Source organism: Sinohyriopsis cumingii, chromosome 8 (assembly GCF_028554795.1).
Source record: "Sinohyriopsis cumingii isolate HCF-2022 chromosome 8, ASM2855479v2, whole genome shotgun sequence".
Classification (NCBI taxonomy): Eukaryota; Metazoa; Mollusca; class Bivalvia; order Unionida; family Unionidae; genus Sinohyriopsis; species Sinohyriopsis cumingii.
Genome location: NC_142968.1, coordinates 124,888,811 through 124,907,372, shown reverse-complemented (window position 1 = coordinate 124,907,372; position 18,562 = coordinate 124,888,811). Strand labels below are relative to the sequence as shown.

Here is an 18,562-nt window from a genome sequence, read left to right as displayed (position 1 = left end):
TACGGTTATTGGGAATTTTAATTTTTTTCCTAACTCAGCGACATCTTTGATAGACGCCTCATTATCTTTAACCATCTCTCCCCACTCATTTATTATTTTACGTCTTTTATCTGTTAAACCGTTTCCACGGGCCGCGTTTGTAAAATGTTCTATTGCTCGTTCAGCCACACAGTTTATTTTTGAAAATTTCATCGGCGCCAGTTTATTAATGCTGGGTTTTTCATTTATCACATAGATTCCATAAATAACTGATGTTACAGGATAATACGCTTTGTCAATACCAGTCAGCGCTCCTGGTTTGGAATTTTTACTTAATCTAACGATTTTTTTATTACCAATGACACGATCATATTTGTCACGGACAATCCAATTATCTGTTTCCGTTAACACGACAAATTTTATTCTGAAAAGATAACTTCTATCATCGAGCTGCTCAATAATAGCTGCCGCTCGTTTGTCATTCATCGTAGCGTCGATCATATCTTTGTTGCGTATAATTTTGAACGTTGACCATACATGAGATGCACCATCTGCGTGAAATTCTTTCTTGGCGTCGTGAATTTTATTGATCAAACTTTTATTTTTCTTATCAACTAGATGTTTTATTGGCAAATCAGAAGATATCCTGTCGAGGTTGAATTTACTTGTTTATCATGGCTTGATTCTGGATAATCTCTCAAACTCACCCATATTATATTTCCGACAAGTATTTAAATAAAAAATATCACATATAGAATCTCTCAACAGAACAAGTGCAAATGGTTGATGATCGGATCATTAACTCCCTGCAATAAACCCTGCAGGAAGGAATTCTGGGGGATTCCCTTGCAGAGCGTTCGTAGAGGTTGTTTAGGACCGATACCGTGTCTGCGATGTGGTGTTGGAGTACGAGATAAAACAGAGTTATGTGCGAAATGTGGTGGAAAAAAATATCGCGAGCTTGAAAGATACTATGATAAAAAAATAATGTCAGTGACGGAGCTATACAATACGTGCAGGATTATCTCAATAAGTTTTCAGACAAATTATGATTTAAACAAATGATATTATTATACAATGAAGCAAAATGAATTTGTCCCACATCCTGTAATAACGAACTACGAATCAAATCGAGATGGTATGATAAGACACTGTCGATTGAAAAAACCATTAGGTTTTGTCATTAATACTTGCTATCTGATGTTCAAGTTTGGTGCTGATAAAAAGAAAAGTTATCTCTGTCACCGTTTCATATACGAGTGTCACAAGGGGTTGATCCAAGATGGTCTTGTGATCGATCACATCAACGGTGTGAAAACCGACTATAGTTTATCCAATCTTCAAGCTGTTACACAGAGCGAGAACTCTGCAAGTGGTAATACTGGCAAACATAAAAAATTGTAAGATCAGTTAAATCTACAAATACAGAAACCGGTGAAGAGAGAGTATTTCAATCGATGTATGCAGCTGCAAAATACTATGATATCTGCATGCCTTCAGTACGTTCTGTCGCAGAAAATATAACCAAATCCACTCTTTCCAAGAAATATGAACAGAAAATCACCTTCCAATATTGTTAATGAGATAAACTATCATCACTATCAAGTAATCACGTAGAATTATATTTATTAACCATTTATTTAATTTTTTGTTTTGGTGACCCAACATTCTCCAATCGTAAACTACTTATTTTTTCGACTTGAGCGAAAGGGAGATAATTGTGCAATATAGCTTTCTCCGTAGATTTCTGATTTTTATGGTCGTAATTAGTCAATTAACCATTCACGTCGTAATTAATATCAATAATTATACTTGTAGAAAGATATTCATGGTTTTTTAGCTTACAAAATAGAAGAATGAACGTATTTTACATCGTAAAATATATCGAGTTATTTTTAAATCTGTTATGAGAAATCGATGCAGAACACGCTATTAGTGCAGATATTTACAATCTGTTAAGAAACCGCTGTTATAATGCAGAAATATTTAAACCGATCTGTAGGTAATAAAACGTTTGATGGTGCAGTGGCAGGAGATGTATATATATTTTATCAGGGCAGAACACGCTGTTTGAGTGCAGATATTTACGATCTGTTACGAGAAATCGAGGCAGAACTCGCTGTTACATTTATATATTTTACGGTGTGTTCAGAAATTGATCTGTAGGTAATAAAATATTTGATGGTGCAGTTGTGAAAAATATTCAATTTTAGGATGCTTTCGCTATTACAATAAAAAGACTATTTTTTCAAGGCAGAAACCGCTGTTTTATTATATCCATACAGAAATATATACAATCCATTCAGAAACCGCTGTTTTATTATATCCATACGAACATATATACAATCCATTCAGAAACCGTTATAATAATTTCTGAAACATATATTTGTCAGATGATTCCGTGGCCAATTGCTAGTGTGTAGAATTACTGAGCTCGAGGCCCGGCGATCGAGTCCCCATGGCTGACAATTGTCGGTGGTTGCGCTTATTAGCGACTTTTATAATCAAATGGGGCCCTGCCAGGCCTCAAAACTCAACAGAACACCCACCCCACCACGTCACTGGTGGTGGATATATGTTTTGTATCACCCAAGGCCTGATAATGTGGGGTGGGTGTCAAAATCTGTTGAGCGTAGAGAATGGCCCCATATATGTTTGTGCCGTCCTTAATTAAGATTTATGTTTGTGCCGTCCTTAATTAAGATTGTCATTCATTGTATATATTTCATGTACCCCCTGAACTCGCTAGAACACTCGATTAGGGGTTTATGTGGGGATTGTCATTCATTGTATATGTTTGTGCCGTCCTTAATTAAGATCTATTTTTGTACTGTCCTTCATTCATTCATTCATTATACATGTTGTGCTGTCCTTCTTGAAACATACCCTCGCATGGGGTTTTGTGTTTCATATACCCTTTGAACTCGCTAGAACACTCGACTAGGGGTTCATAAGGGTATTATATGTTGTGCTGTCTTCACCAAACACACGCTCTTGAGCCTCTAGACCGTTATTTGACGTGTTAGTGGCTCTCATAGGGGATTGTGTTTCGTGCATCCTCCTGAACTCGCTAGAACACTCGACTAGGGGTTCAAGAGGGGATTATTTGTTGCGTCGTCATTCATTCGTTCATCATAGATGCTGTCCTGTGCCCCTCCTGAACTCGCTAATCCTGAAAAAATAATTTCTGATTTTGAAATGTTACAAGAACGTAAGAAACAAGGAATACACACACTATTATCCGAGTACAGGTTCATAAAACGAATCCAGGCTGCGATGTTTCAATCGCTAGCTACTATAGAAGATGATCAAGTGAAGGAATTCGTTCCTCTTTCTGCTGCAGTAGAAAAAATTAGATCGGAGTTATCCCACGAATAACAAAATATAATTAGTACTCGTATAGGACAATTAAGAAAAATTATGCCAGCGAGTAACTTCGTTACTGGTGAAACGACCGAGCACGTGTAATATTTTATTTTATCAGAAATATTTTTTTTTATTTTATCAAAAATATTTTATTTTATTTTATCAGAAATATTTTATTTTATTTTATATTATTGAGAAACATTTTATTTTTTCTGAAATATTTTATTTTATCAAAAATATTTTTTTCTGAAATATTTTATTTTTCAGAAATATTCCAACATTTTCAGTCAAATTTGTTATTTTTTCTGCTATTTTAGTCGATTTTGTCAAGGAAAATTGATGAATTTTCCAATATCATTCGAGTCAAACCTCAAGCGGTTCTCTAATTGATTTATCGATAAATCGCCAAAAATCAGTAAAATTAGCTCAAAAAATGAGATTTTTCATGCGATTTTTGTTAATTTTTTTCTGGTAATTTCGAAAAAAAATGAGGATTTTTAACTATTTATCGATACATCAATTAGAGAACCGCTTGAGGTTTGACCTGACGAAAAACTGTAATTTGATGAATTTTCCTCGACAAAATCGACTAAAATAGCTGAAAAAATAAAAAATTTGACTAAAAATGTCGAAATATTTCAGAAAAAATAAAATATTTCAGAAAAAATAAAATATTTCAGAAAAAATAAAATAAAATATTTCTGATAAAATAAAAATATTCCTGATCAAAGATCTATGATCAAAAATCATTACGATAAAAGTCTTTCAGATGAAGATCTACGATAAAAGTCTTTAAGACTTTACATGTAGGTACACAATCAATTCCTCCCCACTCATGTCAATTAATCGTCCTACGTGGTCGGTGAGCTTGAAATTGATTCGTGACAAATACTGATTATGTGTACGTAGATAAACAGGATTGGTTGGCTGTTGCACGATCAAACTCCCAGGAGATACTTGAGGAGTAAATGTGTATAAAATATATCCTTGTTGAGCCTGATTTGACTTTCCAAGATCTATTTGATAGCTGCCATCGATTACGTCACAAACAAGATTGACCGCGATCGTTGATGTTATATTAACGATTCCTGGTGAAACATGTCTACCGCCTCCTTGTGGGTCATTGTTGTGCCTGAGAATAAACTCCGGTGGAGTTATTTTTTTCCATGCATCAAGTATTTTAGGAAAGTTTTCGTTGATAAGATCCTTGAGTGATTTTGTCAAGTCGTCGGTGGCAAATCCTGGTAGCATAAAATTTAATAAATCTGCTTCATTTATCTTATAATGATCAAAATATGTTTGTTTGGTACTTTTACCTGTCTTAAGCGGAGGAATACCTTCATTTATGACATCAATAAAATACCGATTAACGTATTTAAGATCTAATATAATTCGATTCAGATGTTGTATTGTTTCAATAATTTTCCTTTTCAGATCGTTATTAGGATACTCCAGGATATAATTTTTAAACAACTGTGTTAATGTTGTTGATGTATTTGTAAACTCGGCCTTAATTTCGTCGCATATAATCCTGACATTTTTCACCAAAATTTGTGGTTGAAGTTGTCACATCAACAACAACAAAATGAGGAAATGTTGGTGTAATAAGTTTTCCACCAGCAGCAGCAACAGAATCTCTCCGTGCTGAATACTGACGAGAAAATCGATATCATGGAACCATTATAAGTCTTGCTTCGTCGGTGAGAAATTCACTTAACTTCGGTTCTGATGATCCATGATACTCTGGCGGAGTTTCAGGCCAACCTAATACGGATCTTATCGATGATTGATAAATATGAACGGCGTAATCAGGTGAATGTATTTCAATTGTTGCTGATAAAGTTGGCTCATGAATGTTGATTGATATTTTTGCTTCTTTTCCTGTTATTGATTTTATTCTACGCTGAAATTCTTCATTGATCTCTTCAATCTCATAACTACCAGTGGGTATCCCAACAATGTTCCAATCAGGTGTTCCATCTGGTTTATTTTTATTAGCAAATACAAGCCAATTATTTGCTGGTGTTCCATTAAATGATTTTGATCTGATGTTTGGCCAGCTGTAATATACTCGTAATTGCGCTAGTGCAATTTCATTTGCACGAATCGCAGTTGGAAAATTAACACTAAATTCAGGATTAGTCGAGCTTATCGAGATCATTGTTGTTTTTGGCGGAGCTGTGTTTGTCACGATCTGCTGGAGTAGCTCCTGTGATGTCATTATTAATACTCGTACCTTTAACAGCACTGTTATATATTTTAATTTTCTGAAAACTCAAAATCAGAAATTATTCCATCGCTGAGGCTTGCTGATAACAACAAAGATAACTTGGAATATGCGACCATCGCTGTGTGTAATTTTATTATGTAATCGAATAATTTTTCATACATGCAGGTGCATATTTTTTTTGGGCTACGATTTTAAGAATACCTGCAATTGTTGCTGTGGCTGAAATACAGATTATTACGGCTACTGGTGGCATCATCGTCATTGTTGACAATATATCCAGTCGTCCTCGATATATTTTTACTTTTACCGTATATTGTTCGATGATATCTTTCAACGCTGCTTGCCATTCACGCACTTGATTATACCTGTATTGAGATGCATCGTCGATTGAGGTATTCATTATATTTTGTGCAGTAACCAATTGAGGTATTTCAGCTACAAATTTCAAATACCACCAGTAAGATTTTGCGGTTAATTTCTTATCAGCTGCTTCCAGAATAAATATTTCTTCGGTTCCCTTGTTTAATATGATAGTTACAACTCCAGAAAACTTATCAGTTGAATGACGCCATGGATACGTTGTAAATGTCTCGAAATTTGCAGCACTGAACACAAGTAGTCTGTAAACGCCTGTGACTATTGCGGTATATTTAATAGTTTTATTCTGCCTTGACCATGTTGCAAATACAGATGATACCGTGTATACGATGTTGGTAATATGCCCGGGAGTTATTTCAGGTGGAATTTTAATCAAACTAAGTTTGTTAACGATCTCAGGAATCCCCGCTACGATGTCTTCGAGTGTTCGTTTGATCGTGTCTATGTTAGTTTTGATATCAGATAGTTTTGCGTCAACGGTGGGCGGAGTACCAAAAAATTCCTCTGCGGTTTCGTTAATTTTTCTAAAATTTCTACGGAGATTTGTGAACGCGTTTGCGTGAACATCATACTCGGCCCGCAACGTGGATAATTTACCATCTACGGTGCTGTAGTTGACGTCGACGTATTTTTTCGTTGCTGCGTCTTCGTCGGATGTCTCAAAACTACTATCTTATACCCTTTCATGCTGAGTTCTCCCGTCATTGTGTCACCGGTATTTTTCACGCGATTAGCAACGCTTCTTGCAATTTCATCTCTGATAGTTGTAAACGATATACTTGAGTCTCTGATTTTCCGCTGTCAGTAAACACAGGGATGTTATCCGTGACCGCACCGAGTACTTGTCGAGCTATGTCATTCCATTTGATATTGCTGGCTTTTAAAACACCATATCGGTCCTGAAAAACAACAACTTCATATCAGTCAACTTCAGCAAGATTCATGATATCGGCAAGTTCATCTTTAGTTGCGTACTTTGACAAATCGATGTCATCGGATTTTTTCTTACTTTTCTTACACGTAGAGGAAGATCTTCCGTAAATATCAACCATTATATAAGATCCTTGATCTGTTTAAAACAACTTGCGCGCAACGAAGCGGTTACTTGTATAATCATGCACAACTTTATGTCGCGGTTTGGATGATTTTGATATGGCGTTAAGTACATTAATTGCTTCACGGCCGCATATTGGCGGATCTGTCATTGTTTGTGTTGGTAGCGTTGAATACCAAACTTTTTTATGAAGTGGCTCGACATACTTGATAAATTCAACAGGTGGAGTTAATCCGTACGAATCGAAATAAACAATTCCACGTGGTTCAATTGCGTATGATACCAAGTGAGTACCGAGTCCTGAATTCGAGTCAAGATTAATGATACCCGTTTCGAGATCATTCGGTTACTTTGGTAATTGATCTCGCATAAAAACACCTCTAAAGGCAGATATTTTTAGTTGTTTAGCAGCATTAATTAAATCAGAATTTGATGCTGGAACGTCTAACGGATTGTTCCTGGAAGTCCCAGACCTCTTCCCCAACGAGATCCTGGTAATCGTCCCTTTTTTCTATCCCTTTCCTGTTGCTTTCTTTAGAGCCATTTCAGCAGCTGTTCCAACAGCACCTAACGCAGCCGCTTTTGCTACGGCTGGAGCAGCAGCAGCAGCTATTAATACTGGAATGGCCGCGAGAAGTGGAAAAATACCACCTGTTTTAGCCATGTCCTTGATGGCGCTTGGAGAAAGATGAAATTGAACTCCGGTTTTTGATTCCAGCACATTATTGAGATGTTTAATCTGGTTATTTGTCAACGATAATTTATTTGGACCACCACTAGAAATCTGATCTCGCTTTAGTGATATTTTTGTTCCGCATTTGTTGGCGTCTTCTGATTGAAGTTTTTTCACCTGACCGGGAGTCAGAGTGACATTAACGTGATTGTATGACATTTTTTATATAAATATCTTTTTCTAAATAACACGATTAAAGATTTTCCACTGGTGCATCAATGAATCTCATTCGACCGCTACCAACTTCAAGTAACATTGCCTTATCACTGAGTATAGCAACGATTGTTCTGTAGGTGCCACGAATAAGGGATGGACCAACTATATCAGGAGGAGGGTTATTAACATGAGCTCGGAAGTGTATATCAACGACAGATTGTTTGGATAAATCAAGATGCTCCAGCGAAAAGTAATAAATCGGATACAGTTTTGTAAAATCTAACTGTGATATTTGCAGCCCTGTGTCTATGTTTAGATCACGTCCCATAAATGTCATCAAACGATGATATGCGCGTGCCACATGATTTGTGGTATAATCTAACGATATATCTTCGGATGGTTCTTGTTGTCCGTTTATCCTCAACGAAACCTCGCTAACACCAAGATTGTCAAATATCATATGTGAACGTTCCTGACTATTCAACCGATTATTATTTTGCAACGCAATAAATATATGTCGTGACGCAGAAACACCTTGCTGTGATGCTATATGCCATGTAATCATACCTCTAACGTTACTTTGAGCAGCATCTGTGGTTACTGTTAACCATGATAGTAATGATTTACCGCCTTGATCCATAAAAGACAATAATTTCTGTTCTTCTATGACCGATGGAGTTAATACCAGCATCCACAGTGAGAGTTTCGTTCTATTTACTCTACCAGAATCAGCAACACCACCCCATCGCCAGATCGCATCATTATCATCACCTTTTCTTACAAGTACAACTGTGTGTCTAACTCCAAAGATAACTTTTCTAACATCTCTGCAAAATCCGAAGATGTGAGACAGCGGAATCGCACGCGGAAAATTTATAGTTCCTAACAGCATTGCTCGGCGTGTTGCAAATCCCAAGTTCTAATTTCCATTAATACCTTTTAAAACATCAAAAGCAGCACCTGGTCTATCTGCGTGTTCAAAATCATCTGGTTGTGGATCAGATGCAGTATTTTGTGGCGTTCGCAACTTAGTATACTGAATATGATCGGCGTTGTCGGTAATATCATATCAAACATCATTGACTGACCAGCTGATCTTGCATAATCATCAGAATATCTTGCTAGACCAATTATTGTTGTAGCAACATCGACATTATTCTGAATCGATTCGATATTTCTTCCATCAATCATGTATGTGATGCTATCAAATAATGCCATGATCCCGTTGTTGACAAAACCAACTTGTTCATTGGCATCGTATGCAGTACCATCCGCCTTTACAAGTTCACCTTCTACTTCAATAAATGCCTCAGCGGGTAAGAAATATCTACTTGTATCCTGAACTTGAAGTTCGATACGTCCACGTAAAATTTGATTGTCTTGCGTCATAAGAATAAAATTGATAATCACGTTTTGATTCGTCCTTTTCGACAGGTGCTTTAATGTCGAATGCTACGTCGGATATATGTTTAAACATTTATTATAGAACTTTGATTTAAATCATCGTCGCGCTGACTTTGTCAAGCAAGTACGAAGTCCACTTCCTGCTATCAAATTTGCAGTAATATTTCTTTGTGCTTCATCGGATCCTTGATCCATCAACGCTGCTAGTTTTTTATTTGCAGCTTGATTTATTATTTTACCGACATCTGCGGCCATAATTTCAGTACTTGGTAATTTTACTGGTTGTCGTTTTCGTCGTATTAATCGTGCAAGTCTTTCTCTGATTGCCGAGAACGCCTTAACAGCAACATTAACAATTGCACCAGGAGCTTTTTCACGAACAACATCGATAGCTTTCATCGATAATTGTTTTGCCACAGGTGCTACTTTTGGGGCTATCCTTGTAAATAATCCCCGAATAACATCGCTAAGCCCATCTCCGTAAGTCGCTCTGTAGACTGGTAGTCGTGAGTTCACTACTCTGACCATTACATGTCTACGATAATTATTGTGTATGATCATCTTATCTTATTTATCATTTATCTAATCGCAGTGACTAATGATCAACGAGTTCATCAATAAGTTCCCGGTAAACGCCGATATCCACGATGCCGCCTCAAAATAATCGTTGACAAATATCAGCTGCTTCATTAATTATTTCTGGTAAATTATTTCCGGCACGTTTTCTCCCTATGAGAACCTCTAACTGCGACACGTCATTGAGAATATTATCAGGACAAACAAAATTATTTCCGAAACCACTACCAGTAGTAGGTGCATCATGAAATTGTTCTTCTGGAGATTGTGATCGAGGAGCTTGTTTTTTCTGTCGTTGAGGAATCTGTGATTTTTTCTGTTGCGGTGGGGAAGATTGTGTTGCTTTTAACGGTGTTGACAGATCTGCGGTCACAACAGGACTTGCAACTATCCTTGCTTTAACAACTTTCCTAAATTGTATAAATTCATCGTCGTACTTTGCCGTGACCCGCTGAATATCTTTATGTGTAGGAAACACCAACCGTTCCCACTGATCATAATTCAACGGTGATGAACTCGGTTCCAGGTAATTGTCACGATTAACATATTCACCTACAAGATCAATGGCGTTATCGTAATTTTTCAACTTGATATTTTTGGCCACATCCTCTCTGATTTTTGCTTTACCACGTTGGTATTTCGGCGGAGCTTCGGCTTCAAGTGACGTTTCTGGTGCATTTATGAAAACTTCTCCAGGCGGTCTTGTTGTAACTTCCCTGATAGCAGTGGCCGGCCTAGCGGCTGCTTCAGCGGATCTTTCAGCCGCGGCTGCTAACCGCCTTGTTGCAAAATTTTGTTGTTGAGCTGTACGCGCTAACGATGTAGTAACAGGTTTAAATAACATTTTAGTGTCTTCCTCGTACTCAACTGTGCTTCCTGCTGCGCTTGTAGGTTTTCTCTAAATGAATCTCTAACAGGGAGAAATTTCTTAATTGCTTCTAGTCGCTCTCGGGCTATTCTTGCAGTATGAGATTCCGGATATAGCATTTTATTATAACAATAATTTTTTTAATTAATAGCAGCAGGGAAGGCGCGACCTCAAGTTGACGTAATTGCGTAAAGCGCGTGCATAATAAACTAGAAAAAATCACCAACGACAATAAAGTAATATTAATTAGAAAAATTCCGGAGAGATTTTCTCAGTAAAGTGTCGACGCTTTTTTTAAATCTGTCGACACTTTTTTTTTTTTTTGATCATTTGTAGGAAGGCTTCTTTTCGACATTTGGACGTTTTTCGACCATTGGACTGTTCGCTTCCTTGCTGCTAAAATGATATAGAAGAAAAAGACCATGAGACATTCATGATGTCTAGATGACCAGAACAATAATATCATTTAGTGTCCTATTTTGCTAAGCAGCTGGCTGAAACAGTTACAGCTGTGACCCACGAAAATTATTATGGGTATCAAAACGAGTATCACAGTCAGATTTATCACGATACATATATGACCATAAGCCAATAAGAAACTTTTGGTATGGCATCTGCTTGCTGCATGGGGTCTCATCTCGGAAGACGTGAAAATGTTGCCTCAGTAGTACAAAGACTTCGGTGACTACTTCACTGACTGCTCCATTGAGACCCATGTCCATTTCACTGAGATCCAATGCATCAAGATTATCTACCCATAATAAGGAGACGAAGTGCAGTGCTACGTACGTGACATTTTTAACAAAAGAGTCAGGACTGATGACTTATTATTATCCATGAAAACACCAGAAAAATGAATGTAGACATGGGAACTTCATTACGTTCTAACGCACCGTTCGTACAGAGTTTATTGGAATCCGGTTATATGTGCTAAAGATGAAATTCTTCATCGCAAACCCAGAGACAGTAGACAATGCTGCGGCGAATACATTGGACTCAAAGAAAGACAGAAATATGTCATAAGGAAGCTATTACGTTTTTACAATTTAAATGGCTATAGGGCACTGAATGCATACATATAACGTTTGGTTGCGTTAATATGTAATGACGAACATATTGAACATATCTAAGCAAGACATCATGAATTAGCAATTGATTAAACTGAGAACACGCTCTGGTGCATATACCGGGCAGTTTACAGTGCGTGACAAATGGTTAGGAATCACGTAACTTTCAGATATTTCTAGATCTTTGTTTACTATAAATGAGTGTTCATTCTCGGGCCAGCATTTTTAACATTTAACTCCCCAGTTTTTCTGAAGTGATATAATGTTGTCTTCAACACTACGGCATGGAAAACAATTTTCTCAAGTACGTACAATATGACTACCTCTGAATCCGTTGCTCAGTCAGTCAGTGAATGATACACTCTGGAACGGAATACGACACCAGATATATTATCACGGACATAAAGACAATTGACACTGTACTCTTAATTCAAGAAGAAAGATCGGAGGGTGTTTGCAAATTGTGAAAAACTACTTGCGAAAGTTATCCCAATAATTGCATACTTCGGAAATAAGGAACATCTCGATGACGGCAAAAGATTATTCAAAGATGAGTAGCCCCAGTGCATTATATTTAGGCAACGGTTTCATGTGACCAATATGCATGTTGTTTCATGACTAAAAGCAATAAGAAACGTAAGTGCCAGAAGCCACTGCACTGAGATTCACTGCATTCGGCTTCATCTAGCAAATACTCATGATAACTGGTTACATAATATTAGCATTTTCATACCGATGTACCATAAAATTTTCATTTAAAATAATATAAAAAGTATTGATGTTAACAGAATGTATATCATCTTTATTTCATTTTATCAGGCTAACATCAGAAACAAATCATATTCAGTCTCGTAAAAATCCGTGAATGAATCTGAATGAAACCGTAAACAATTTATAAAGTGAATAATTGTGGTTAGACATCCTTTGCTTCAAATCTGATAGATGCTTTATTGGTTTATAAATAGTATGTGTTTGACGTTTCTTAAAGCAAAACGTACGAAAAGAAATCTGGAATCACGATAGGTCCGGAAGCTAAGCTGGTTAAGTGCATATCGTTATGCTTATTTAATTTGTATTGTTTGTAGGCTTTTCTCCATAATTTTATGGTATGCACATGTATATTTTCTACTCGGCCTTTGTCAAACATCGAGCTAACGGTGTACCGGAAGATTGACATTTATTGTGCAAAGATCATATTACTTAGCTAATTTGTCAGATCATTTTCAATGACGTTATTCAAGTTTACTTAGATCTGAATGTAAAATAATAGTTTTGCACTTGGGAATTCCTAAACTTGGTGACAAGTTTGAATGTTTTACAGAGGAGACGGAACAAAATCTCGGAACTATTATTGTCTATCTTTCTATATAATGTTATTTACTTAAAACCATATTCATTCTTACCTTAACATCTGAAGCAGAATCGGTTTTATCGTTGTGTTCAGTTTTTAACTTGCTACGCTTTCCTTATTCAGATTGTTATTCACTGTAATTGTGGACTAAAACAATTATTTAGAAATATAGTGAATTTCAATGAGGACATTGTGCATTATATTATTCATCCATCAAACGACTTAACACACCACAACATTCCAGGTCATTGGTACATCATCACATTCGATACTATAGCCACATCAGCACATTCAATGTCGGCATTTATTTGGAACACCTCTGAAATTCAATTCTAACTTCATTTTTTTGAACTTGTTAGGATTATTTGGGATTTGAATCACAATACTCTAAGTTTCTTTTTATTTATTTTTGATTTTGTCTTATAGATAAATAAATTCGTTGTTGCATTTTACAAAACGTTTTTTCTCTTTTCTGTTACTTAGTTTGAACAATAGAATCGTAAACATATAATCACAGATTTGTTTTAGAAGCGATGATACACACAAACAACAGAATCGATAGAGAGAGCATGCTGAGAAAAGCGAAGGACTGTGCAATTCAGGCCGATATAAAACAATATCTAAAGTTTCCAAGGGACGTCTGTGACACCAACGTTTGACCTGGTATTGCTCTAAGATCAGAAAGTATCAAAAAGGTGAATTTGTTGGAGCTGACGGTGTCATTGGACTCTAGGATAGAGGAGGTCCATGAGAAAAAATTGGCCGAGTATCAGCCACTTATCAGTGAGTGCCAACAAAATGGATCGACGGCCTTGAACAAACCGGTGGTAATAGGATGCTGTGGCTTTACAGCACATATCTTTTGGCGTGCCGCATGAGTCATAAAGGTTACTAGACCTAACCGCATGAAGTAAGCCGCCAAGATTGGCAAGCAGGCCTAAGATGCCTCACGGTGGATTTGGTGGGCAAGAGAGAATAGCAATAGAAAAGCTAATAGGTGGCGGGACGAGTTTGATCATCTCAGCTGGTGCTCTGGGTCAGATCCGAAACGCTCTAGGAAAGGTGATGGCCACCTGATGATTGACTGGTTGCAGTATCGAACTGTTTTCCTATTTATTTATTTATTTATTTATTTATTTATTTATTATAGGTTGTTCTGCATAATGGAACCAATATTTTATTCTTGATTGTTGACGTATGTTGTAGTTCATAAATTGAAATGTTTAACTCATGTTAACTTTTATTTGTAGACATTTTGAGATATCTGTAGAAGTGTTCGGGCAGAAGTACAATACAGCGATGAAACGTTTCAGATTTGGTTGTATTTGACAGCACTGACATGAATATAACTGAAACTGTGCATGAAGAGAAAAATATATATCGAGAACAAATAAATGCGAATATTTTTTTTTGAGGTAAGAGTTTACTTCTCAATGCAAAGTTGTAACGTTGGTTTTTAAAGTAATGTGTTTACAATTAAATTGTTAAACAAATAATCATGATACCATACATTAACTTTGTTCATTTGACACTACACACCTAGTGAGTGTACGATATGATTACTTACAATACCGGTTATTTTTACATTTTTAAACTCATAAATTATTTTTGTATATTCAGTGTATGGTTTTGTTTCATCATTTAGTTTCTATCGTTACAAGTCCTGTACAGTTGGATTGTTCCCCTTAGTCCAGCATAAGTCTCTTACTGGTACAGTGATTAGCTCATTCTTGGTACATATTCTATAGGATAATCAATCGTGTAGTATATCACAAAATTCTCTCTCATGTAATTGTAAATGTTGTTGTAAATAAAATTTTCTGGCTGACCCGACCTGACTCAATCGTGCACATTGTGTCTAATTAAATCGTTTGTTTCTTGTTTACCATTATGTAACATTTTTTACAACATATGCACTTGGCACATAAAGCCACCATGTTTTTCGTGTACTTCTGAAATATTCCGCGTCTTAGATGGATTACGTTGAAATTGCTTTGTGAATCTCTTGTGTAGGGTTTTGTTTTTATTTTCCTTTTCCGTTGCTTAGACTAATATGTGGAATATCTCAAACCGTAAACCAATGAAGTTAGCTGCTCCTACTGCAATCTCTAGTCTATGTGAAAACTGCCTTTTCCTGTCTCTCTGTGCACTCTGCTCATTTTATTCCATCAAATAATAATGTATGCTCTGTAAGAAATAATGACTTGCATGTGTCGTGCTGTCTCATAATTACTTTGTTTATGGTATGTTTTTTTCTCTTGCGAATATTGATCGTGTGTCTGTTTCTCATGCAATACCTCTATCAAAGTCAAATATTTTGACAAAATAGCATCAGTCATTCGAAAGCTGTCTGTCTTTGTGTTGTTTGGCAGTATAAAGCATCGTTGCTTTTTAATTTCGGATCCCTCAATATATGCCTGTTTTCCAGAATAAACAGTGCTGTTACAATATATTGGTCTGTATGTTGGTGTTATACACACACACACACTTATTATCTATCTATCTATCTATCTATCTATCTATCTATCTATATATATATATATATATATATATATATATACAAATCTCTCTCTCTTTATATATATATATATATATATATATATATATATATATATATATATATATATATATATATATATATATATATATATATATATAATTTTAATTTTATCACGCTATGCCTTACCTGCATTATAGATAGCTAATCCATTCTTTGACAGAGGCAACTGAGCAATATGTCACTCCTACCCAAAGCTAAGTCATTCTCTTCAAGGAAATAGACTTATACACTTATATATCTAAGTTCTCTATCTATGCCCTAATGGTGCAAATCTTGCTGATAATCAACAGCATCACGATGAAAGAGAGGGACGTGTATATAAGATGGAAACTGAATTAATGGGTCCGTCATCCTCATTGTTAGAACAGCTCGTAGACTATTATACGTTTGCTTTCCGTACATGACTTCCTCAATTCTTGGTTATCGTACGCTTATAGGGATATTTTAATGTGGAGAGGCACGATGTATGTATGTATGTATATATATATATATATATATATATATATATATATATATATATATATATATATATATATATATATGTACGTACGTACTTATGTATATATGTATGTATGTATGTATGTATATATGTATGCATGCATGCATGCATGTATGTACTTATGTATGTATGTATGTATGTATGTATGTATGTATGTATGTATGTGTGTGTGTTGCAAATTTAATTATAGAATGGTGCTAAACGGCATGTCGTGAAAATTTCCAAATTATTTGCGCAAAAATGTAGCTTTAATAATTACTTTAACAGTACAACTACAAGAATTAAACTACAAATTGACATAATCTGATAGATTCGGTAGATCATTACCTGGAGAAGACATTCAAAGCGTTAAGGGTATTTTTGGACAACTTGTCTTCGTCCTCTTTTCGATCAAGTATGATTACATTAGATAAAGTTCCCTATTTCAAAACAGATTATAAATAAGTGCACTTACTCTAATCTAGAGTCAACTTAGGCCAATGGAAGACATAACCAGATCAAAAAAGTATTACACAACAAAACATTTTTATATCACGACCCTGAAAATCTGTTATACCGGACTAATTCTCTCGATATCATTTGTAATTAACATTATCATAATATGTATTAAAAAAATGTATATTTACAATTACTTATGAAAACGGATAAACTCAAGAATTTTAAAATAAAACTGGTCCATTGCTTTTTTGCTAGATTTGGCAGCTGCATCATAGCATTATATTTACAGTGTAAATTGTTTGAATGATGTATAATTCCCACCTTTCCAAGATATAACACTCGTTGTAAACTTTAATGGAGTAATATTACCATCTACTCTGCAGTTTCCATCATCATGCTTGCTTGTTTTGTTGCTTTTTTTTGCACAGAAAAAATACGAAAGCCATTCATCGTTAAACCATATCTATTTAAAGCAACATATCCGATTACAAGCAAATTAATTAATAACATCATTTAAATTTCAATGGTTGGAAAAATAAACTCATGAAACATTTAGACCGTCTCTTCCATGCTTCAAGATAATAAGCATTTACGTTATAAACTAAACAAAAATTGCACATTGTTTCTTCAGGTTAAGAAAAAGACAATGCTCGCCAATTGAAACGAATTCTGAAACTCGCGATCAAACTAAAATGTAATATTCATGCCAACAATATAAATGCAAGACAACAAAGATGAAAAAGGAGATATAAAATAAGTAAACTAACTTCTTCTGAAGGATGGTGCTAAAGATTAGTTCCAGCTTCCTTTATATGACTTATTGATGCAAAACCCGAAATTAATGAATTAGAATGAATTGGATGGATGTACCCATCAAATTCCATATCAACTTCCACTCTGTATAACTGTGATGGTGCTTCCAGTTCATTTATTTCAGCGTCTGTCTTGTTACAGTTTGCATTTGGTTCAGTAATTTGCATAGTATTGGTCTCCACGGCCGTCCTCAGTTCCCCTTTTGCATTACTCACAATCGTCCAGTAACTTTCTGCTGGGTTTTCCTCTGGCAGGTTTCCTTCTCTGCTATCCACAGGTATGCTAAAACTGAAAGAAATACCTTAACATTTGGGAACTATGCATTAACGGTTCTTATTTTCATGTGACTGATTTTTGAATGCCGTCCTCAGTCTAAAAACAAAAGCATAAAAAATAATATATAGGATGGTAGACTAACATTAACGTATTTACAATGTCTTAGTATATAATAAAAAAAATTATAATTTAAGAGATATATGCAAACCATCAAAAGCATAGAAGCAAACATGCTAATTTTGCTAAATATCATATCCTATCCTAAGTAAGCTATACATATGCATTTTTAAAGTAATTTGCTAGGTATTACATAATAGTGATATATGGGATAGACAAATGGATACATATACATACAAAAAGAGACACAGATAAATCAAAAGGTTTATGGATAGGCAGGATATAAATAAACAAATATATATATATATATATATATATATATATATATATATATATATATATATATATATATATATATATATATATATATATATATATATTGAGGAGCAGAAAACAATACAGTACACAGTAATTGATGGGTACAGCAATGAATAGGTCCTATCGATGTATGCACATGTGTAATAAATATTAACAAACAAATGTAACCACTAGTCTTTTATTGTACAAAGTATTATTATATACGTAGCATTATTTGTTAATAATTACCATCCTCCAAACTTCTTCAGAAGACAGGTGAAGATGCCTATCACAGACAGAGCACCGAATCCTGATAAAACGTACATCAAAATGTGCATGGAAGGAAATACTGAAAGTAAATGAATATATATATATATATATATATATATATATATATATA

The 18,562-nt window shown here is 35.2% G+C and overlaps 1 protein-coding gene across 2 annotated transcripts in view; it reads right to left on the bottom strand.

Moving 5' to 3' along the window:
• Positions 1-16,471: 16,471 nt before the first annotated feature.
• LOC149794576 (uncharacterized) overlaps positions 16,472-18,562 on the bottom strand; it is a 13,307-nt gene continuing 11,216 nt past the window's right edge. The window contains exons 6-7 of one of the 2 annotated variants that reach the window (XM_089966600.1): positions 18,412-18,511; positions 16,472-17,760 (exon numbers count right to left, since the gene is read on the bottom strand). In XM_089966600.1, coding sequence (XP_089822726.1) covers positions 17,445-17,760; positions 18,412-18,511 — 416 coding nt within the window. In that variant the 3' untranslated portion in view covers positions 16,472-17,444. The remainder of the gene's footprint in view (positions 17,761-18,411; positions 18,512-18,562) is intronic. The other variant, XM_089966601.1, reaches the window with a different exon arrangement.